The following is a 24571-nucleotide window of genomic DNA, read 5'->3' as shown; positions in this document are numbered from 1 at the left end:
GCTCTCTGACAGTTGGGGTCAATGGCACCCATATCTCCGCGGCCCACCCTCATGAGGCAGTGCAGGGTGCGTCCTTTTCGGTGCAGTCCAGAGCAGTGGCCCTCGATCTCGCTGCGGCAGTGGAGCACAATCTCAGGGCTCAGGGAGAAATCCTCCATCAGCATCCTCCTGTAGTCCATCATCTCACCCTGGCACTCGCCACTCACCACACGACCTGTTTCAACATGACATGCACACACACACACACATCAGTACAGCAGGTCAAAGGTGAGGAGGAAGAAGAGTGGGTAGAGTCAAGGTGAAATTCGCTTATTTTAGCTTTGAAAATTTCTTCGTAGCAGTCTGAACTAAAGATGCTGTATCATATATTTACTCTTAAAAATGCAGAAAACAGAAATTATTTTGAACAGTTTGCAGTGGTCTAAAATCATTCCTCACTTTCATAACATATTCCTGGCATCTTACTTATTCACCACAGTGCACCGGCCTTACTTCCCATTTTCAAGATAATTGCTAGATGCAGACAGCACACAATGGTCTAATTTTTACCACAATAGCTGTTTATACAATATACCTGTGCTGGGGCAAAACAAATTACTTTGTAACATAAAAAAAAATATATAACTCATTTAAGGTAAAGGTTAAGACATGCTTTTATATTCCTATATGGAGATTTTTACTTGGCATTTGACCCAATCCTTAGTAACAACTGAGCAGTTTTGATCAAGACTGCCCAGTAAATTTATCATCCCCACTGCTGTTTAAGCGTCATTAAGAACCCAGTTACTCCCTTTCTAGCTGATGGTAGAAACCTAAGTAGTCGTGAAGAGAAACTGTAAACTCCATACAGAAAGACAATCCTATTAACCTCAAATTTACATAGACTGAATGTTAGAAGTGATTACAAAAGCAAGCAGGCCCTCCTCTTTTGCACATCTTCAACCATCAAAATAAATTGTACCTGAGCCTGGCACTTTTGTCTTATGCACCTTCTGCCAAATCCAATCGTTTACACTGCGTGGCCTCCATGAACCAAAGAGTTCGCGGTGCTAACAGAGTGCCCTGTCAGATAGTTCCACCATCACATTAAAGCACTGGACAGTTTAGCCTGCAGCATAAGCAACAGGGGCTGAAGGATCCCACTGCAATGTCTTGACAAACACTGCATATATTTTTTAAAGCAATCGATATTCAGAGTCATTCCATTTGACTGAAAAAATATCCGATTAACAAAACAGAAGGCTGAATGATTGTTGAATTAAGTAAAATAGTATTTGGGATTATATTTGCATTTTTTGTTTTCAGCAAATATTAGGCCATTTTAAACATTCAGCAGCATTACAAATTGAGAAAGGATTGAAATAGCAACTGCACAGAACAAATGTATTGTAAAGGTTTACTCTTGGGGTAAATTAGACCACTACCGTCCACACCTAATTATAAATTGTTTTATTGTACTAGAATCAGGAAGTGCACTGTTGGCATGCAAATTCTATTTTAGCTTTACGTTTTATGATGGCAAAACTCTGCTCTGGCGTCTGGTTGTTTTTGTGAAAAGTGCTATAATCATCACTGTGATGCATTAAGAGGTGAGGAATAACTTTGGACCACTGTTTAAAATGAAAACATCAGGTACAGCACCTTTAATAACTGCCAACATTTACATTGCAACTATTAAATTCCTCTGTCCCTGTGGGGCCCTCACCTCTGTGCACAGCAGACTCCAAGCACAGCAGCAGGTAGGAGAGGCGAGCTTCTCGGGCTCGGGGCATGTTTGTGTCCACACTGCAGCGGTACTTCCTCAGATCAGACTTACACGACTTGGCCAGAGAGTAGCTCACTTTGTAATCCTGAGCAATCAGCTTCTGTCGCGTGGTCAGGGCCTCCCGACACTGTAGATCACACAAAACAGAATATGATCATGTGTAAGATAATGAATAGAACTAGGGTTTAATCATTTCGTTTCGCTTTATTATTTCTACACCTTAATTAGCCTTAATAATGCATAAAGTATAAAGTGTAGTTACTGTAAAGTGTTACCAATTTCTTTTTCTAAAGAAATTCTAAATTGTAAAATTGTGTAAAAACTTGTGCAGTAGTTAGATTCTTTTTGGAAATCAACTAGGCAATTATTAATCTTTCTTTGTAAAATTTTAGCTCCCTTCTTTGTAATAAAACCTCTCCTCCAGAACGACTGATGAGTGTGTGTATAGTCCAGATACAATAATGCTTTATTATTTAAATTAAAGGCCAACAGAGGTCAACAGAAAAAAACAACAACAAAAAACATGATCTTATGGAGTAAAAAAAGGACTTACCCTCTCTGACATTGCCTCCTCAAACTTGTGGTTAAACAAGCATTTGTAAACTCGTCCTTCCCCAGCCAGTGTCTGAAGAAATCAAGCCAAAGGTTGAAATAATAAACTATAATTATTTAAATACATGTTACAAAAATGTATCAAAATAATAATGAAAATGTTAAAAACCCTGCAATTGCAATCACTGGATTTGCTCACATACACATCATCATCTAATTATTATCTGATTTGAGAGGCAAAGTGCAAAATCTGATGTGAGTAATCAGAGAAACCATGACCAGAAAGAAAGAAGGTGATTTTGCTGTTTATTGGTAATTTTATTGGTCTAAAAACAAACAAAAAAAGATAATTATAATATTTGGAGTGCGCATACAACTGCAGTCACTGACAGCAGTTATGTAAAAGAAAATTTGAGTGAACAACCAATATCCTATATACAGTTACCACAAAGAGAGTGAAATATCCCAAGCATTTGTTCATTTTATATAAATTTTTTTTTTTTTTTTTATGTATTCAGCAATTTAGCAAAAGCCACTCTCACAAAAAATCATCCAACTTTTCCATTACAATTCCAAGTGTCCCCCTCTCCCTTTAACACTCACATTCTCACAGAAGCGCTCACGGTCCTCCCTGCAGGCGAAGTACAGGTATCTGTCCAGGTGGAAGTCATCGGAGGAGAGCTCAGCCACTCTCATGATGGCCTTCTTACACTCGTCCTTTATGACGTGAGCTCCCGGCTGCTCCTCTGCCTCCCTCACCAAGCCCTTCTCCAGACAAGCAATCACCTCTCCCTGAGAATGGACATCCTGGAGCACAGGGGACAGACGGTTAGGACAGAGACAGGGAATTTGTGTTTGGAAATTCAGCATATGGAAACTTGAAAACTTGGGAAGCCATTGTTATGATAAAAGAAAAGAACATCTGGAGTGCAGCAGGTGAACTCAAGTGACCAGAAGAGAAATGTATAACAGGGAAGTTTGGTCATTCAAGTTAAAAAACAAAATATGTCTTGGCCAAGAACAGATTTAGCAGCTCTTGATGTCATAAGTCCTCTCTCTGTATTATAATGTGTTTTATTGTCCAATAATAAAGTTATTAACTTTACCAAGATGGCCAAACTCTGTAGTGGTCTCTGAGTTGTGAAAAGCACTTATAAACTCACCATGGTGACTAATTAGGATGTTCAGAATGCACAAGGTAAGTGAGGAATACCTTTGGACCACTGCAGTACTCTTTAAAATGAACTACTTCCGTTTTCCACATTTTAAAGACAGTAAAGATCAGGTACAGTGCCGTTAATGTTAGGAGTTGTTATAAAGCACCTTCTACATTTGATTCACCAGAAAAGACACACACAGAGTACCTACAAACAGAAGTTTAAATAAAAATTTGTAAAGTTGTAATTGCCTTCTGTTACCTACCAGTGGACAAAAGATGGAAATTTGCATCTTACAATGCATATTTATACAATGCACTTACTCATTAATATGCACTGTCACTGTTAAATAAAATATAACTAAACCCTTAATTCAATGTCAGCTTGTTTAATTTATATTTTATAAATGTTTGCCCTTACCTGATCCAGCAAAACTGAAAATGTACTCTATGTCTCTTTAGTCAATAAAAAACACAGTACTGGCTGAAGTCGTTATCAAACCTATGACCTTGGATTTGATGGGTGAACACTCTGACCAACCAGCACAAGTTATTCCCACACATGCACCACGTTAATCTAGCATACAAGCAGAACTCCAGCTCAACAATAATTAAGTTGTCGTTTAAAAGGCTCTTTAATAAAATGCTCTGTTTCGCCTTGTGATGTAATGAAGCGGTGGTGTGCAAGTTAGCAGCTACCTTTTATATTTAGTTCAGTAGAGATTGACAGTTACAGGGCTGAAATTATAGAAATGATTCTAGTGAAGGTGTATGGAGTTTAAAAAAACAATAGAGCACTTTATGTATTACCACATGACATCATAATGACTGTTTTTTGTTTGAGAGAAGAACTCAGTATATGCAGGGTTTGTGTTAAACATGTGTGACTAAAATAAAATAAAACTCCAGGTATGTCTGAGTTTTTGTGATAAGGAAACAACATTATAACATACATCAGAAAATGGCATAATATAGGCTCTTTAATTTACAAAGTTGGACAGAAGAAAAATAAAGATGTACTTGCATTGAGATCCACACTTTCTCTTTTCATTTGCAGGATTTTTTTTGTGTGTGACGAGGTCTGACACTTTGCATCACGCTCAAAGTTAAAATTAGCCACAACATGGTCAGCCTAATCTGCACTCGAGCGGCTCTGGCTCCCTCAACATGTCGCTGTGACCAATTCCTGATAATGGAAGACTTCTCTCACAAATACACAGTTAGCTCTGAGCTCCTCTTGTGCCGATATGATATCTTATTATAAATGCATGTCTAATAGGCTCACTGGCTTCAGCTGGGCTTCGCACTGAGAGACACATTTAAAAGCACATTGATTTGCTGTGGTGCCTGATAACCCGCTGTCACTATTGACTCACATTGAATATTGTTTACTATGAATGCGGTAAGGTTAAAATAACTGCTTCAGATAGTGTAACATATTGATTTAGCATAAGGGCTTTCTTAGCACAATATACTGGGAGGAATTTTGTGGTAATATACGCATGAGCTTTGATAATTTTAGACTAACAATAAAATTTTTCATTCCCAGATTTTTTTTAAGCTAATATCAATACCCAATATTTGTCATGCTGTTGCCAACAATTTCAATATTTGTTGTTGTAGAAAAGTTTCCAAACTGATTTTCCATTTGAAAATTGTGTAAACATACAGCTATTGCTGTTCTGTTTCCATTGCAACTCCCTAGTCTGTTTAAAAAGACACATGTGATGCACTGGGTATGACATACTTCCAGACTTTACAAAATATATTAGATTCATCATGAGGGAATATTTCCATATAAAGCAGGCTAATAATATATATAGATATATTTTTTTAATCTGTGCACATTTGCTGGCAAGTTGTTGGCAAACTAAAACTGTAATGAGCTATGTGCACAAACATTGTGTTAGTTAGCAGTGAGTCTCAAAGATTATACTTATATTTATCAAAATGTAAAATATAAAACGAACAATCAAAATTAAAAGTAAACACTAACAGATTTGTTTTATATTTAGATTTCTTGAGGTTGTGGAGTTATTTACATTATTTTTATGACTCAAAATTTGCATTAGTATTGAGAGAAAAGGCCCCTATACTGAGAGAAGTGTCCTTGGGTGAATGATACATCTCATTTGTAAAGTAGATAACACACAAGACAGTGAATTGTGTAGCCATGTCACTGTCAACATGTTATCTTTAAGTTATTAATTGTAATGTGACTCAGCAAAAACTCCATAGCGATATAACTGGACAGGAAGTTGTATAGGGCCAAATGACAGTTGGTTTACAAGAGAGTTAAGTTGGTAATTTTTAAACTTAGACCTTTGTTCAGAGTTGCTGGTGTGTTCAATACTGGCAGCTACACAATGTGCAAGGGTGACACATTTTCTAATCCAATTCTTTTATTACACCTTAGGCAGTGTGGGAGAAAACTCATCTACAAGATATGGACTCCCTTTAGCTTTGTGCAAAGAAGAGGTTGTCCACAGTCAATGATTATGCACATGTGAACATATGCTAGTCTCCAGGATAGCCAGTAGAGGTATTTTATAATGAGGACATGTGTTATTGGAGTTATTACAGAGAAGAGGCAGTGCATGACCAGTTTGGAGGCAGCACCACTAATGAGACAGCTCCAGTAATGCTGAAAATCTTCTAGTGAAAATATTAATCATTTGAATAAATCAGTTCTATTTAAGGAGTTCAACTAAAACAGTATTGGAATGCAAGTTGTTCAGTACAGTTAAAATGTATTCATGCTTCTGTTAAAAAGTTGCTGACAATACTGCATTGTGTTATTTATACTTCTGCACAAACTTGACTAAAATTAATATAATATGAAAGACAAGTCAAAACTTAATTTATGCCAGATGCCCTTCCAGAGCCAATAATGTGACTAGAATAGGCAATGGGGTATAGGGCTGTCGCGGTTAGGGAATTTCTCCTGCGGTGTGATATAGCAGCTCAACACCACGGTATGCGGTGATACCGCACCGTCACGTTGGTCACGTGTGGTGATCACGGTGGCCCAACATGCACTGCGGTGGGCCTGTTAGTACCGCGGTCATTCAGCCTACTGACTGTGGAGAAGTGACCCTGCTTACTGTAGGAATGCATGTTTTTCAGTGTGTGTGTTTTTTCTTTTAGCAATAAAAACAACTGGAACTGAATAAACACAAGATAGAGATACTTTTGATGCAATATTGTAAACCATCCCAGACAAAATTATAAAATCTTTATGGACAAAAGCATCAGAAAGGTGCTAAGAAAAACACAACTAAACTAATGAATTAACAAACTTATTCTAGCATCTCATTGTAGTGGCTGGACCATATGTTTCAACAGCAAACTAAGTTCCATCAAGTAACCACAAAATTCTCTCCGTCTTGCCATTCTAATCTAAAGTTGTCTGTTATTAAAGCGACCCCCTTTCTCACCTTCTCTCCGGTGCTGATGGAGCCACAGTGCAGGGCGTTGATGTCCTCTCTGCACTTGTCCATAAAGCCACAGATCAGCCGGTAGTCACTGAAGATGATACTGGTCATTTTGTGGATGTACTGGTTGCACTGGTAGTCGCTGATATTGCCACGGTGATCCACCAAACAGGAAACCAGGTAACCCTTCCCCAGCTCTTCTGCTGCACATTCTTTGATCTGTAGAGAGGAATTTGAAAAAGAAAAGACTTTAGATAGTGTTTTGCAGTCATGCATTCGGTTTCTGGAAAGAGGGGACTTTCTGTGTGGAGTCTGCATGTTCTCAATCAAAAACATGCAGAGGAATCGAATCAAACATAAAATAAACATAAAAATAAACTGTCTTTTTTTTTTTTTTTTTGCTTCTCTTAAAAAAGATTTAAGAGATAAGACATAAGATATGCCTTTATTAGTCCCACAGTGGGGAAATTCCAGTGTTGCAACGCACAATTTCAGAACAGCAGGAAAAGGTAACACATATAATAAATAATAGCTTAAAATAATTTAAAAATAGACTTAAAAATAATTGCACATGGTTATGATTGACTGGTACATGTTCAGTGTTAACAGTGTTTGTTGTAAAACAAAACATTTTTTGACCAAAACGTCCAAGCTACTAGAGTTAAACTGCATAAATAGAGGATCATGAACCTGAAACTGTTAATAATTAATGGCAAGTCCATGACAGATAGCATTTTTTGATGCCAATTTATTTTTTATGTATACAAATTACAACTGATGGGATTAATATTTTGAAAATGTATTTAGTTGCAGAATACTGAACATCTACTTTAAAATGTATTTTCCAAAGTATCCCAACAAATGGTCCAATCAAAGTACTGCATTCTGAATACTTTTATATAACGCAACTCAATGTGAAATTATTCATAGGGTACAAATGTGACCAGGTTAATGCTGTTCAGATACCACTATGTATTCTTTGGATTTTTTTTTTAAAGTAACTGTATTCTGTACTAGAGCCCGACCGATATGGATTTTGCTGTGGCCGATATGAAACCGATATAATGGGAGTTTAAGCTGCCAATAGCTGATATAATCGCCGATATATTTAGTGATGTAAAAATTCACTGTAAATGTTGAATTGTTTAAAAAACTTAGGTTTGGCTCTGGTGGATTTTAAATTGGGTTTATTTAGGCAACATTTATTGTTATTCTGCCTCTTTACATCATATTTACAGACAGTAGGTTGGCTTAATGGCATTTTTGCATCACATTCTAGACACTAGTGATGGGTATTCCAGTTCTTTTGAGAGAACTGGCTCTTTTGGCTCGGCTCACTAAAAGCTGCTGATTCTTTTGGCTCCCAAGCGGCTCTTCAGATTGTTTTGTTGCAAGCAGGTCTAAAGCACGTCTAAAGCAGGACTGAATCAGGACTGAACCAGGTCTAAACCAGGACTGAAAAAGGTCTAAACCAGGACTTATTTATTTTATGCTAAACTACAGCCAAATATGCTCGTTTTTTGTTTGTTTTTTTATCCTATGTACACGCAAATTTCTCAAAGTTTCGTTTTCAGCCGCTGCCGCTGTCAAACCACGAGTCTGCACGCGGCGTGAACAGAAAAAAAGTAAGAGAAAGAGAAAACACGGCTCCCAATAAGGATCAGGCTCCCGTCGTTCCCTTTAAAGAGCCGGCTCGAAGAGTCATTTCGTTCGCGACCGATCCATAAGTAGTAAAGAAACTAGCGCTATTAGCCTTTAGCCGTAAATGCTGCGCGCCGGTAATTAATTATATGCGCAAATGTCATAATTCACACCTCTATTCACAGCTCATTTACATATCAGTGCTGGTCCAGTAACAAATATACGGCCAATGTAGTCACTTTACAATAGACCAATAGAAAACAGCCTGTTTATGTGCGGGAGCTACAGCAGCTAACCCATAACGAATGACTAAAACTAGCTTCAAAGTCGACATATTTCCAACACTCACCGCTCATACAGGCTCCTCTCACATCACAAGTCTGCACTAATAAATGTCCTTTTAATTCAGACTCAAACCAATTGTCCGTAAAAAGAATATAATCTCAATGTTTGGATCTGTGTCTGCGGATGTAAACAAACACACGTGAGTGACGCGACTCTATGGTGTGTTCAGGGACAATACGGACACAAGCACGGATAAATGACTCCGTAGATAAATACTGATGTGGAGCCACATATTAGGACATTTATCTGTCTGTAAATTGGATTAAATGAACATAAGTAGAGAGTCTAAGATTTTTAACGACGTATCACATGCCCACGTGAAATATCGGCCCCTATCAGCAAGCATATCGGCCGATAACCGATATGCCTCGAGGTGCCCATATCAGCCGATAATATCGGCCAACCGATATATCGGTCGGGCTCTATCTGTACACCACCAAATGAAAGAGTAACACTACCAGAGTGGTTACTCAAAATGAGTATTTTGAATATGTATTTTCAGTACATGTATTTAGTTACTTTCGCAACACTGCTTATTACTCCGGCTCATGTGCCATTTGGTTTAGCCTGTGATGTGTAAGTAATAATTAGACTTACCTCAGCGATCGTGCTCTTGCAAACTTCCACAGCAACAGACTCAAACTTGGGGTCAGTGGTCAGGTTCAGCTTGTAGTTCCACAACAACTGCAGAAAAAACACACAAAATATCAATATTAACCTTCAATGCAGAATAACTTAAAGGCGCACTGTGTAACTTCTCTGGTGGAGGACAAAAATGTTATTGCTTTATCTGGAATGTTTCACAGTATGGTATTAAACTTTTCTATCTTCATGGAGACTAAACCAGACCAAGTTACAGGTCAGATCAATGGAGAGTATTTTTGAGCTATAAAACCACCTGTAATTGAATAAATGTATGGTAGAGCTTTTTAATGTGATACTGTAGAACATTCCAGGCAGAGCAATGGCATAGCCACTGAAACAAGCACGTGACAGATCCCAAACCAAAAAGTTTCACAGTGCATCTTTAATAATGACACAAAGACATATTCCTTTTTTTCATATTACTGGTAGAATTCTAAATGCAGTGGTACTTACATGGTTGCACTCTGCAGAAATCTCGGTTTCCTGAAAGACAAAAGAAATTATTATTAGTTTAAAGGATTAACACTACAATGGAAAATGTTTATATTCAACCATGACAATTAGTACACAGTAGGATTGTCAAAAGTATTGAATATCAAATATAAAATCGATACTAAAACTAAGTATCGAAACCAGATCCTCATTTGAGCAGGTATCATACTCACAGAAATGACAGAATGAACCTTTCCTGAATAGCTTAGAATGATCTTGAGTTGTATCAGAACAAGTATAAGACCACATAGACTAGTATCTGTCCATGGACCACTGTGGGAACTACCTCTAACTGAGAGATTACACAAATACAAGGCCACATGGTAATTAAAAGAAGGTACAAAGCTTTAATGTTGAAAATCAATTCATTTTGTCTATATAAGGAGTGTTTTCATTTTGGTATTGGAACCTGTATTGGGGTATCGAGACTATTATTCCTACTACTATTCCTTTGTATCAAAATGGAGTTTGAAATTTTAGTATTGTATATTGACATACATATTTTTATATATATATATATATATATATATATATATATATATATATATATATATATATATATATATATATATATATATATAATATATATATATATATATATATATATATATATATATATATGTATATATATTATATATATATATATATATATATATATATATATATATATATATATATATATATATATATATATATGTATATATATATATATATATATATATATATATATATATATATATATATATATATATATATGTATGTATATACACACACACACACACACGCGCACACACATATATAAAAAAACTGCATTAGTAGGCTAGTCAGAATTAATACACCATTTAAAAGTACACTGCAATTACTCAAACAAACAAAAGAAAACAAGTGGGTTTCAAATTAAGCCACTGCCTGGTCATTTAGTCCTCTGAGTCACCACTAATAGGAGACGCGCATCCGCACCTCCCACAATGCACTGGGCTGACCCACATTTTGGTAGGATCTTAAAGTGTTTGGGTAGGTGGCCACTGAGAAGGAACAGGCTGACGTTTGGACAGAGATTTGATGGCTCTTTCCTGAGTTGACCTGAAATGACCTTTCCAAAGTCTGTGCCAGATTTTAAACAAAGAGAAACTCAATTGACTGTAGTATCCTCATGAGAGCTATAGCTGTGGGTGTGTGTATCTCTGTGCGTGTGTGTGTGTGTGTGTGTGTGTGTGTGTAAAACCAGGAGCGCAGATGGCAGAGGAGAGCCTGACAGTGCACCACATGGCAGCCACAGGAGCAGAGGAGCGGCCCTAGCTATTTACAACCCAGCTAACACACTAGTGACACTATTGTTCCACACACACACAGTCACAGACACACACACACACACACACACACACACAATCAGAGGAGAGAGAGGAGGTTTCCAAACACTGGGGAAGGCCCTGGAACTGGGTCAACTAAACATAAATGTATGGGGTCGGAATTGGCTCATTTTACGAATCTATTTTAAAATCAAAGAAAAGGGTGTGTTGTGCCAATAATGTTTTTCACAGAAGACAATGCACATTTCTGTAACGAGTGAGTTTCTTTTCATTAGTGGTATTGTATAAAATAAGACTCTGCACCATCTGTCTCACAAGAAGAAGAACCCACATTAGGGAGTTGAAGAGTATCTTTCCATTATGTGCATATCGTTTTTGGACCTTACCCACACATTACATTGGCTTGATTGGTCTAATGGCCAATCATCTAAAAAGTCAAAGCTGCCCACAATATCATGATCTGATGAATTTCTGGGCCTACAAGGTAAATAAAGAGTTTAATGTCAGTTTTAAATCCATTATGACTGTGATCCACACCAACATACTATGACATTTGTATTTGCTACTACCCCCTGTCTGTCCCTGCCCACCCTGCCCGCCCCTGCCAGGCCATACCACGAGAACCCCACCACAATGACAAAGAGACAGATGTTCAAACAGCATAGAGCTGACTCAGAGCTGGACAACTGGAGTGAACAGAAATAAATAAAAGTGGCTTCTCAAAAATGTGTCCGGACCACACCACCCACACAGTCAGATCCAAGCCGAGGATGCTCCAGCCTCCAGTCTGCAGTGGCTCTGTTAGCACCGGCTGTAATTATAAAACAAATACTGTCCTATATACTGCCAAGCAAGAGCTCTAGTGAAATAAACCTGTAATGTGTGGGTATATCTGCCTCACACATTTGACAAGACATTTTATTAAATTAGCACTACTCTATTAAATTTCAACCTGTCATAAGCAATAACAAATTAAGTTAAGCAAATTATGCATTTGATAAGATAAAGCGGCAAGAAGTCTGTTTTACATTCCAATCACGATTCTTTAAAACTTGCACTTCAAAGCAAAAATTGTTAATGTATGAATACACATTTCTCCAATAGTTTAAGAATAATGAGTCTAGTCACTGGTTGTATCTCCCAGAGTTTAGATGGCCATGATTGACAGGTGGATTAGCCAATCAGAGACACACATGGTCTGTCTGTATCAAAACAAATATGGGTGCTTATGACGAAAAACTGAAAAACATTGCACATTTTGGTGGAATCAATGAAGGAACAACGCACTAAAGTGTTAATCCTACAGAGGGAGTGGTGACCAGACTAATATATCCCTCTATATATAAAAATACAGGGATATCATTCTGGAAAGGGTAATGGGGTTTCAAGTCATCTAAGATGAAAAAAAAATTCTTAAACCAAATTCTTCTTGGGGATGTTTAGTAAATAAATTTATACTATAACAACTCTAGTTCTTCTTATTAAAACTAATAAAACACTGAATCATAGACACTATGACTTTGGCTCTGGTCTTAGCTCCTCTTTAGTGTGCTACTCAGTGAAAGCTGTGGGACTAGAGTGACTCATGGGGCGGAACTCAGCAAAGACAAAGCAGCTGCTTATGAGAAGGCCAAGAAAATATCACGCTGATAGTATTTCTGATTAATAAGCTTTAGAGAAAGATATAAATATTTTGTACAGCAACTGGAGAAAGCGTACATGCATAAGTAAGTATATGGTCCCCTACCTGCTTGAAAGTAGGTTAGTTAATTGCTAGAATATGTCACAGCATGGGTATACAATTCAGCATTACAACAATAGAAATAAAGAAAAAAGTATCAGTGTTTCAAAGTACTACAGTGAGGACGACGCCGACGACAATGATAGCGGCAACACTTTTACTGTAAAAAGGGGATAAAAATTCCAAACATTTTTCTTTCTTTTAAAAAGATGGCCAATATTAGCTTAAACGTTGATCTTTTTCAGTAAACAGAAATAGAAACTATAAACTTATTATTTAGTGCACCGTTGTAAATATTTAACAGTACAAAATATATACGAATGATGTCCATCCTTATCAAATCTATACAAATGCACTTTTTTATTACCATTGTATTCTATTCATTCATTGGATTATTAGTGAGCTTCAAAAATGCAGATAAGCACTGACAACAAAAAACTCCCGTAATAAGCTCAAGGAAACACAATGCAAATTTGAAGAATTCTAGTGAAACCAAGCAGAATACAAGTACTGTGTTTTCCCCATGGCTTTAAACAACTGGAAGAACTTTTCATTTCAAATTGACAAACTATTTGCAAATTGATAGCAATTTCTTACCAAAAACTAAATACTTACTCATTTGCCAATTAGCTGATTACAAACATTAAATGTGCTAAAAACAGCCTCACTGCCCAGCTGTCTTACAATTCAGAAAAAGAAAATCCACTCTTGCCTCCCCCACAAGAATTCTGCATTTTGAATTTGAAAACGACTGCTTTGTTTACCGCCTCCTCAGCTCAATACCTAAGAAGAAGCCTGCCATCAAGAGCCCTGTTGGGACTAATAAGTGCAGTTAATTCAAACATTATCAACTCTTCTCCTGGCTTTGACTGGAGGAAACCAGAGCGTTGAGGAGCTTTAATTGGTTAGTGGGTGAGAAGAGATGCACAGGAGAATGACATGAGGAAAGAGAGAGAAGAGAGAAAGAAAGAAGGAATAAAAGAAGTACCTAAATCCTGAGCTGTAATGAGGAACATACAGTATCAAGGATGTACCCATGGTATTACTGTCACTCCTGGAGGAGGTCTCTATAACATGAGATAGGGCTGTAGACTATTTTGCATTGTAAGGGATTTTAAATGGTACACCTATCTTGTATACTTTATGGCCTGTTACAATTTGACAGTCCTTAAAAAGATAACATCTTAAAGGTAATCTATTACACAAAATTGACTCTTGTGAGCTTTAAGCCATGTTATAATGTTGAACCTTCTCAAAAAGATCTTAGTGCAATGCAAGGTCACTTAAGCACAGATAGGCCTTGGGCTAAAAGCACTTTATCATCTAGGAACAATTCTACAACATTTAAGATAAGTTTAAACTTTCATCAATATAAGTTGTATGAATCACAATAAGTAATAATGATAACAAATTTTTGATTCAAGTAATTGTCACATCAGAGTTTTTATCTTTGCATACTTTAAATACAAGTTTTAGTCAAAAGGCCTGATTTTTTAAAAATGAAAAGCATATAGTGCCAGTTTGCAATCAACATCATTATCAATATCATATCTTGTAACTAAAGAGCTTAGTCAGGGTAAAGCTGGAGCTCTTATTGTTTCAGTTGCTTACATTTAAGTTACATGTTACAGGTCTTAAGGTAGTCAGCTTAATTCTAAAGTTCATTACTGTCACAGTAATGCTAACAACAACAAGCATGCTACCCGCGCACCAGAGAAGAGACAGAGGAGAAAAGGTAAGGAGCTGGATCACAGACAGGGAATGGGAGTGGGGGCAGACAGCAGCGCACACAGACAGGCTGAGGGAGATAGATTGGCAATAAATTTGCCTATTCTAGTAGCTTTTTCTTCAGTGCGATTACTTGATGACAACAGCAATGGCAAAAGGTAAGGGTCAAGCAAAGAAAAGTGCAATTTTTTTATGGTGCCACCTAACATTAAAGAAAAAAAATAAAGATTTATAATCTAAATTAATAAAAATGCATAGCTCTTACTTAGATGATGCATATAGTCATATTTTAGAATCACGTTACACCCCTACTGCTAGACCTGCTCCTTTTACCTCTAGACCCCGACTCTCATCCTCCCCTCACCCTTCTTTAGTCCTCCAGGTAGTGTTCAGTTTAGCAGCTTTATAGCTCCATTTGAAAAGTGCTTGTGGGTGGAGTGTAGGTGTTTAAGAATACAACATCAAATATTAACATCTAAAAACAACCTATATTTTTATGTATTCTCCTCTTGTAAAGCCCATTTGCCGCCCATGAAGCCTGCTGGGTGGATATGGTGATGTAAGAATAGAGCAGACTCGTGGTTTAATAGCCCTGTGACACAGACATAATTAAAGAGTCATTTGTGAGCAGCACTTTCTTCCTTTTGCCCGAGCGTGACGTGTGCAGACAGCGGAGGGATAATGGACGCCATCACAGCACAGCCTCACTTTGGCCTTTTCAGAAAACGCATTAAAGACAGGACAATGTTTGTGAGGGAGAGGAAGATTCTTCATGTTCAGATGTTATTTTTAGATTCATCGTCAATGGAATAAGAGGTTTGGATGAGATCTGTGGAACTGTAAGCCTTCAGTAGTTTAGTCGATTAATCGGTTGATGATGTTTTAGTCAACTGACATTTGTATTAAAGGTGCACAATGTAACTTTTTGGTTGGTTTGGTCCATCACCTGCTTGTTTCTAAGGATATGTCATTGCTCTGCCTAGAATTTCCAATAGTAGACATTAAACAGCTCCACCTTACATGTATTCAATTATAGGTGGTTTTACTGCTCAAAAATACCTCAAAAAACAGGTATTCTGACTGCGAGCGGGGTCGCCTCTGCACAGATCTGGCCTGTAACTTGGTCTGGTTTGGTCATCATGAAGATAGAAAGGTTTAATACCATACTGTGAAACATTCCAAACAAAGCAATAACAGCTCTATGAAGAAAAGGGTTTGACGAACCCTCAACCAGAAAAGTTACACAATGCAACTTTAAGTCAACTACTATTTTATTTTAGATTATTCATATCCATGGGACAGCAACAGAAAGGAAAGGTTGGTGAGAGCTTTTGCCACGCTCCCTTTTTGTCAACCAACTGATCCAGGACATGTCTTTAATCGACCAATAATTTCTTTAGTTGACTGTAGATGGTGATGGTGACTTTGCAATATTAAATAAAACAAGTGTATTGCTAAAAAGTTCATTAAAATAAATACCGGTAATCAAACACCTGACCTGCAGTTTGGCCTGTTAGTGTCACCTCCGTGGTGACAACCCAGTTTAATGCCATACTTATTACTAGTTTGTCTAAAATGTTATATCTCAGGAAAAACAAGCAAGATCAGTCAGTTCATCCTTATTTGAACAAATAAGTAATGCTATAAGAGACCAGTGAACAATGTAAGTGTTTCAAGGCCTATAAATAAGACTGCTTTACATAGCTGAATAGCCAATTAGCACAGCAGTGTGATACAGGGAATAATAAGTGCTTCATGTTTGAATGTAGAAGAGTTTACCCAGAGGAGGGCTACCTATTTCACAACTACGGTTGAATGGACACTGAAAACAGCCTAATTATGACCAAAAAAACACACACACACACACAATAAGATACAAGGAACAAGCTAATGACTTAACAACTTAATTTGTGTTTTGTTCCATCTTTGACCCAGAAACCTGATTATTTCTGATTATTTGAAGAGACAATTGTCATCCATCATAATCAGCATAACTGGATAAGTGACAGGGGGTAAACAAACATGATGTGCTGTCATTAAGTAATAAGGGCCCCTTCCGTCCTCTATGGGTTTATTAGCAGGGTAGAGATGGCTTGCTGACGTCTGTCGAGATCAGGACAATATGGAAAAACTGCAATGTATTATAGGCTGTTTAAGTCCTATGTCTGACAAAAAGAAAAGGAGATAAACATTATATTAAACTATCATTTCAAAAAAAAAATTTTTTTCAGTTTGGTTTATTGTGAAACTAGATAGAAATACCCTAATAGCTCCAAGTTTATCAATTATATTCTATTCTTAGAAGAAACAAAAAAATCAGCTACAAGTGAGATAATTTTGCATTTGTTTCTCAGTTAACATATCAAGCTTACCCCAAATGTTACACTTCTTTAAAGAGGACGTATTATGCAAAATCTTTGGAATGTTGTTCCCTTGTCAAAAACATGCCTGAAGAAGTTTTAGAGGTCATTTACGCATGTTTGTGTAATCTAGCAATCTCTCCAGGGCCCTATTCGAACCCTCCTTGCGGTTAGCAGTGCGACTGTGTCCAGTGCTCAGCCCACAAGCCTACGTAACCCTTGCTCCTGCACAACAATTCTCCATAAATATACAAAATCATGATACAAAACAAATCACTACAACTTTACAAACCTGATGCAATGTGCTGTTTCATTAGTGAAAAGCACACTGACTGTAATGTAATAGCACTCCGACGTGAGAGTGATACAGGGAGGGGGTGCCCAGAGTGTCAAAAACAAGAGAAACTTAATTGACATGTTTTCAAACATTTTCAAAACAATGATGATCCAAATATGCAATGTGTTAGCAAATACCACACAGTTTAAGTATGTGCTGTGACTTAAAACTGGATTTTTTTAAAAACACACAAATTGCCAGTCTGATTGTAATTAAGTAATTGGTCAAAACTCAAAATTCTGTCAAATTTTCAATAAATCGGTAGCTTATCTCAACCTTAGCATTCATAGTCTAGGTAGTATGGAGGAAAGTCCCATTCAAACACTACAGTATACACGCTGTGTATTCAGTTGCGTGGTTGAAGTGAATGCATGCCTGTTTGTGTCTTCTGCACATATCCAGCGCACAGCTAACCTCAGACAATGCAGAGGGCTGTCAGAACGAGCCTGTCCCGAGTGTCTGGAGCTGCCTCCCTCTGGACCTCCTGCTCCACGTACACAAAACCACACACGCACACACACACACACGCACACACACACACAAAACCACACACACAAATATGCTGCCATTCTAAAACGAGTAACCCAACATCACCCTCCAACAAGAGCGCCAGCTGAGCCTCCCCAAATGCACACAAGAAGCATTTAGAATAGTTTAGCTTAAGGCTGCAATAGTAAAGGCCCTGTTCCTAATGTCTTCCCATGTATTAGAGCAAAATTTGTCTTGCCCCAGTACATATATTTTGACCTCAACAGCTGCTTATACAGTATATGTCTTCTGTGTGCTGTTTTATTGTGTAATAATCGGGATGTGTGTGTTAGTATGCTGCTAGTAGTTGCTAACTTTCAGAGACTCCATTCTGGTCTCTGAAAGTTATGCTTATAAACTTTAGACCACTGCAAACTGTTTAAAATGAACTAGTTCTGTTTTAAAGACAATAAAAATCTGATACAGCATCTTTAATCACAATCAAATCACAATTTGAATAAATGCCACTAGTAAATGTCCTCCACAAACAACAAAATATCCTTTGTTATTCTGCCTAAAAGCTTACTCTGTAGTTTAGATCTGTACAAACAGGTTCTGAAATTTGATTCTTGTATTTGTCAATTCAACTTCATGTAAGAGTAAGTTTTTTTTTTTTTTTCTTCTAAATAAAATATGAAACTAGAACTCATTGGGAAAGAAAGGAAAAGCAGAGAGCATTATGTGTCAACATAATAGGCCAGCCAACACAGCTGTGCTATATTTTTATGGGGCCTTAATAAAAGAAAACTGTTTCTGTAATACAAATACCAGGTTAGACTAGATGCACAAATATTTCAAACCAAGACCTTTACCTTTCCTTTACACATTTTCTCATTTATTTCATAAGTTCCTCTACCTGAAGTTTTACAGCAACTCATTGTGTTATGTATGTTTGTTTTAAAGGTGCACTGTAACTTTTTTGGTGGGGGAGTCCTGGGTCCGTAAACTGCTTGTCCTTGTCCCCAAGAAGACATCATTGATTTGCCCGGAATGTTCCACAGTACCTGGTATGTAGTATTATACTTATCTCCTACCTACTACTAGGCCAAGTTACAGTTTAATGGACAGGTTAAGGCATAATTAAAGCCCTACTGGAAAACATTCCAGGTAAAGCAATAACACCCCCACCCCCATCATTGTAAATATGAACTATGGCAATCATAAAATCGTCAATCATAAAACAAAAAATGTCTTCCGTTAAAAAAGTTAATAATTGAAAAACATCCAGAGTGTCACATGTCCCGTTGTGAAACACAAAAGGACAGCAGTCTTACATTTGGACATGAGGCTTCAGCTCTGGTGCTGTTGTGGCATTCGCATATTCAGATCAAATCAGTTGCCAAATGAGTTGCTGTACCCGATTTGCTTTCATGGCTGTGTGCTGTCTGCATATAATTATAAAGTGTTTTTATTTATGTCTAAACCAGGAAGTGCACAGTTAGCATATTAGTTGTTAGCAATACCTTGATAGCAAAATTCTAAAACTCTGAATGTTGTGAAAAGCGCTTATATACTTACTTATTTCTGTGAATAATTAGGATACTCAGAATACATTTGAAAAAGGAAGAATAAGTGGACCATTGCAAACAGACTGCTGTGCTGACAGTAAAATGCAATAAAAATGTGGATAAAAAATCCTCCAAAAATGTGTTTAAATGAACTAGCTCTTCTTAACAATGAATAGTTGTATTATCTCTCTGCATGAGACACGGTCCAGTGCTTGCGACGGTTGCAGCAGATATGAACACAAACTGCAGTCGTCTTTCTGACATTGGTTAAAATAATTATAAGCTTATAAGACACAATACAACAACCAATACATTTTTAATATGTAATATATAAATGTAAAACGCTTTTACTCACTGTACCTTTGGTATTTTAAGGGTTTTTTTTGTACTTTCTAGTAGTTACTGAAAAATTAAAATAAAAAAAATCAAAACACAACAGCAACAGAGGTTGCAACAACAAATTAACTAAAAACAATCTCAGCAGTGAAGCTGCTTAGCTTAGAAATGTCCAGTATGAGTCAGGTGAAGATGTATGGACTTTAAAAACATGGAGGAGCAGTGTCAGCTAACAAGGGAGTGCAGGATTACTCAAAACATGGCTAAAATGAAACTATTGTACAACTGCAGGCATGCTGTATTGATGCCTGAATGAAGAAAGCTACACTTTTGATGAACTGCAGTTTTTAGTAAATCCACTAAACCAACCATATTTATTTTTGGACATATCACCCATCCCTAGTGAGACATTTTCATAACCATCTCAAATCACCCTAAACACTTCCTCTTTGCCTTCGTTTTGGCAACAATTTATCACCTCCGAGACCCAGTGACACCGAAATTAAAGGTTCGGTCAATTCAGGTAAGAGATGAGAAATAAGTAATCCACCAAGCACAACCTTTGCACAGTCTCGAGGTGAAAGCGTGACACGACATCGGCTGGGAAACGCTCCACTGTGCAGAAAAAACGGAGTCTAGATAAAGCCTTCTTAAACTCATTTATCTGCAGCATGGGGAACAAAAACAAAGGATGAGTCAACATGGTGGATTCAATGCCAAGCTAACAAGGGTGGAGGAGCTAGATGATTTTATAATTATCATCACACTGGACTTTTTGATTTGCCTTGCAGTAGAATTTCAAGATTTAACTCATCATTTTATTTCGTGATAGATTAAAGGGAAGAATAGACTGATGTGACGTCCTGTGTACCCAATCTAGAATTTCTAAATTGTAAAATTGAGCCAAATCCCCACACACATCTTATATATTATACTGCATAAATACTGCTAAGTAGAGCCCGACCGATATATCGGTTGGCCGATATTATCGACCGATATGGGCACCTGGAGGCATATCGGCTATCGGCCGATATGCTTGCAGATAGGGGCCGATATTTCGCGTGGGCATGTGATACGTCTTTAAAAATCTTAGATTCTCTACATTATGTTCATTTAATCCAATTTACAGACAGATAAATGTCCCAATATGTGGCTCCACATCATTATTTATCTACGGAGTCATTTGTCTGTGTGTGCGTCCGTACTGTCCCTGAACACACCACAGAGTCGCGTCACTCACGTGCGTTTGTTTACACGCGCACACACAGATCCAAACATTGAGATTATATTCTTCAACAATCGGTTTGAGTCTGGATTAAAAGGACATTCATTAATGCAGACTTGTGATGTGAGGAGGAGCCTGTGTGAGCAGTGAGTGTTGGAAATATGTCGACTTTGAAGCTAGTTTTGGTCATTTGTTATGGGTTAGCTGCTGTAGCTCCCGCACATAAACAGGCTGTTTTCTATTGGTCTATTGTAAAGTGACTACATTGGCCGTATATTTGTTACTGGACCTGCATTGATATGTAAATGAGCTGTGAATAGACGTGTGAATTATGACATTTGCGCATATAATTAATTACCGCGGCGCGCACGTATTTACGGCTAAAGGCTAATAGCGCTAGTTTCTTTACTAGTTATGGGTCCGTCGCGAACGAAATGACTCTTAGATCCGGCTCTTTGAAGCGAACGACGGGAGCCTGATCCTTATTGGGAGTCGTGTTTTCTCTTTCTCTCACTTTTTTTTCTCGTCACGCCACGTGCAGACTCGTGGTAGTTTGACAGCGGCTGAAAACAAAACTTTGAGAAATTTGCGTGTACATAGGATTAAAAAAAAAAAAAAAAAAAAAAAAAAAAAGGTGCATATTTGGCTGTAATTTAGCATAAAATAAATAAGTCCCGGGTTTAGTCCTTTTTCAGTCCTGGTTTAGACCTGGTTCAGTCCTGATTCAGTCCTGCTTTAGAACTGCTTGCAACAAAACAATCTGAAGAGCCGCTTGGGAGCCAAAAGAACCAGCAGCTTTTAGTGAGCTGATCCAAAAGAGCCGGTTCTCTAAAAAGAACTGGAATACCCATCACTAGTGTCTAGAATGTGATGCAAAAATGCCATTAAGCCAACCTACTGTCTGTAAATATGATGTAAAGAAGCAGAATAACAATAAATGACAATTTAAAATCCACCAGAGCCAAACCTAATTTTTTTGAACAATTCAACATTTACAGTGAATTTTTACATCACTAAATATATCGGCTATTATATCGGCTATCGGCAGCTCCAACTCCCATTATATCGGTTTCATATCGGCCACAGCAAAATCCATTTCAGTCGGGCTCTACTGCTAAGGCTGTAGTTTGTAGTCTAGATCTGTATGAACATGTTCTGAAATGTGATTCTTGTGCTTGTTGTATGAGTTTGTCAGTTCAACTTCACGCAACAGTAACTTTTTTCTACTTACAATATGAAAGAACTCATTGGGAAACAGAGGAAGATAGATTAAAGGGCACAGTAGACTGGATTCACATACACAACACTCTATAATCCTTATAGTTTAAAACTGATCTAATTTCCTCCATAAACAACTAAATATCACATTACATCTTATTATGCATAAAAACTGCTAACCCTGTAGTTTAGATCTGTACAAACATGTTTTGAAATATGATTCTTGTATTTATTTGTTACTTCAACTTAACAAAGCAGTACATTTTTCTACTTAATATAATATGAAATTAAAACCCATTGGGAAACAAAAGAAATTTGTTTTGTAATTATCGTCACTGACTTCTTTGGAAAGATTTGCCTAGCAGTATAATTTCCAAGTTTATTTTAACAAGTTTATCATTTTATTTCATGCTAGATTAAAGGGCAGAATATATTGTGTTCATATGACATCACAACATTCATAAATAGGTTAAAACAGAGCTGTAGGACAAGTCAGAATTCTGTGGTGGAATTTGTTGATGGTTAATATCTCTAATTACTGGGCCTAGCCACATGAAAGAAAAATTGGCAACATTCAGTGCTTTCCCTGTCAGTATAAATAAACAAAAGTGAAATTATTTGTTCACAATAGCGTTAGAAAGTGGTGCCATTACTCAACCACAAAAGCTCAGGCATAGTTGCCTTGTTGTCAGTTGAAAGGATTTTAAGACATAAGATTAGACTCATACTGCAGGTTTGTAGCACTAATCCTAAACAAATAATGATGAGGTTCAACATTTGAGGATTTCCCGTTTGGATATTTCTTCCAAATAACAATAGTTTCATATAGGCCTCCTCCTGCCATCTGTAATTATAATATAATTAAAGTCTAAAATGTGAAAGCCACCCATTGAATATGCCTTGCTTAATTGTGCAATTGGCTGTTTTGTATTGCACCTTGTTGTTATTTCAAAGTGCTCACTGGATGTATCAGAACTGAGAGAATATTCACACATAGTCAGTGTCACCGTAAACTGGGAGAATGTACTTGCATTGCCATTTCTGCACCAAAAACATCCTGTACATTTACATACAGTTTCTTTTGAAATGTTCACTAATGCGGTTGCTATTAGTTGGATGATCCAAAGACAGTGCTGTGTCTTGTCAGGTCACATTAGAAACAAATAGCTTTGTATTATAAATTATACATTGGGGAAATAAAATGGGAAGCACCAATATAAATAAGTTATGAATGTTTGAATATTAATGTTACAGCTTGTCTTGGTTAATTGCTGTGAATACATGATGCTGTTATAGTAATTTAGATAGGGCTACAAAAAGGTTAAAATATTAAATTGCAATTTTGATTTTGGTTGTATAACCAAACAGTTCACAGATTACATTTCAAACACATCCAGGAGCATTCATATTTGAAACTGAAACATGAACTAATAAAATAATACAAGAAACAAAGAGGGAAATTAATTTATTTATTCATCATATCTAACATTACTATGATAAGATTAAAGCTCTAAGGTTGAATAAATGACTTCTGACTAGAGAGAAACTGACTACTAAGTGTTTCACATTGTAATGGATTTAAAAAGGAAACTTAAAAAGGAACACAAACTTGACTTTTTAGGTCAAGGGCCAACCACATGACACCTTGTTGAGAACTACATGAGATTAGACCATGTTTGAAGATACATCACCTCACAATCTATTTCTGTCCACAAACTCACCTCCTGACACAAGCCCCTCTGATGACCCATAACATGCATGACGTCATTCTTTATTGATTGTCATGTCTCAGGAGACTCTCAGCTCTGTTCATTACACAACTGCATTTGAACTGGACATTAGTTTACCATTCACTGATCATTATTGAACAGGTTGACATAATTATCTATAGACACCATAAGTTAATAACAGTCTTAGAACAGATGATGGAAAAGCTACATCAACGCCAATGCATTAGCTCAAAAATCTATTATTTAATTCTTCACAGTTGACAACAAATTGATGTGTGCTGCTCAGAAAATCTTGGCTGTTCACATAGCTCCTTATTAAATAAATTTATTAATTTCTATGCAGGCCAAAAGTCTGCAATATGACAAAAAAAAATCTTTTTTTTCCCCTCCTCCTATTTAACAATCCAGATATTTTGATTCAGTTTTATTTTGTCTCATTAAAACAATAAAAATAGCAATGAACATAAATTTTGCCAGTGCCACTTAGTAAATGGTACATTTTCTGAACACCAAACCACAT

General features: G+C 37.0%; 1 protein-coding gene across 1 annotated transcript in view; it reads right to left on the bottom strand.

The window, feature by feature from the left end:
• Positions 1-24571, bottom strand: part of glg1a (golgi glycoprotein 1a) — a 62973-nt gene that overhangs the window by 26477 nt on the left and 11925 nt on the right. Inside the window, exons 2-8 of the mRNA XM_020932119.2 lie at positions 9992-10021; positions 9491-9577; positions 6911-7126; positions 2921-3124; positions 2319-2390; positions 1706-1892; positions 1-214 (exon numbers count right to left, since the gene is read on the bottom strand). The exon at positions 1-214 is cut by the window's left edge and continues 1 nt beyond it. Of these exons, the coding sequence (XP_020787778.1) occupies positions 1-214; positions 1706-1892; positions 2319-2390; positions 2921-3124; positions 6911-7126; positions 9491-9577; positions 9992-10021 (1010 nt within the window). The remainder of the gene's footprint in view (positions 215-1705; positions 1893-2318; positions 2391-2920; positions 3125-6910; positions 7127-9490; positions 9578-9991; positions 10022-24571) is intronic.

This window comes from Boleophthalmus pectinirostris, unplaced genomic scaffold, assembly GCF_026225935.1.
Source record: "Boleophthalmus pectinirostris isolate CB_2022bp ecotype Guang Dong unplaced genomic scaffold, ASM2622593v1 HiC_scaffold_2, whole genome shotgun sequence".
Taxonomy (NCBI): Eukaryota; Metazoa; Chordata; class Actinopteri; order Gobiiformes; family Gobiidae; genus Boleophthalmus; species Boleophthalmus pectinirostris.
Note: the sequence above shows the minus strand (reverse complement) of the source record. Positions and strands in the feature narration are given on the sequence as shown.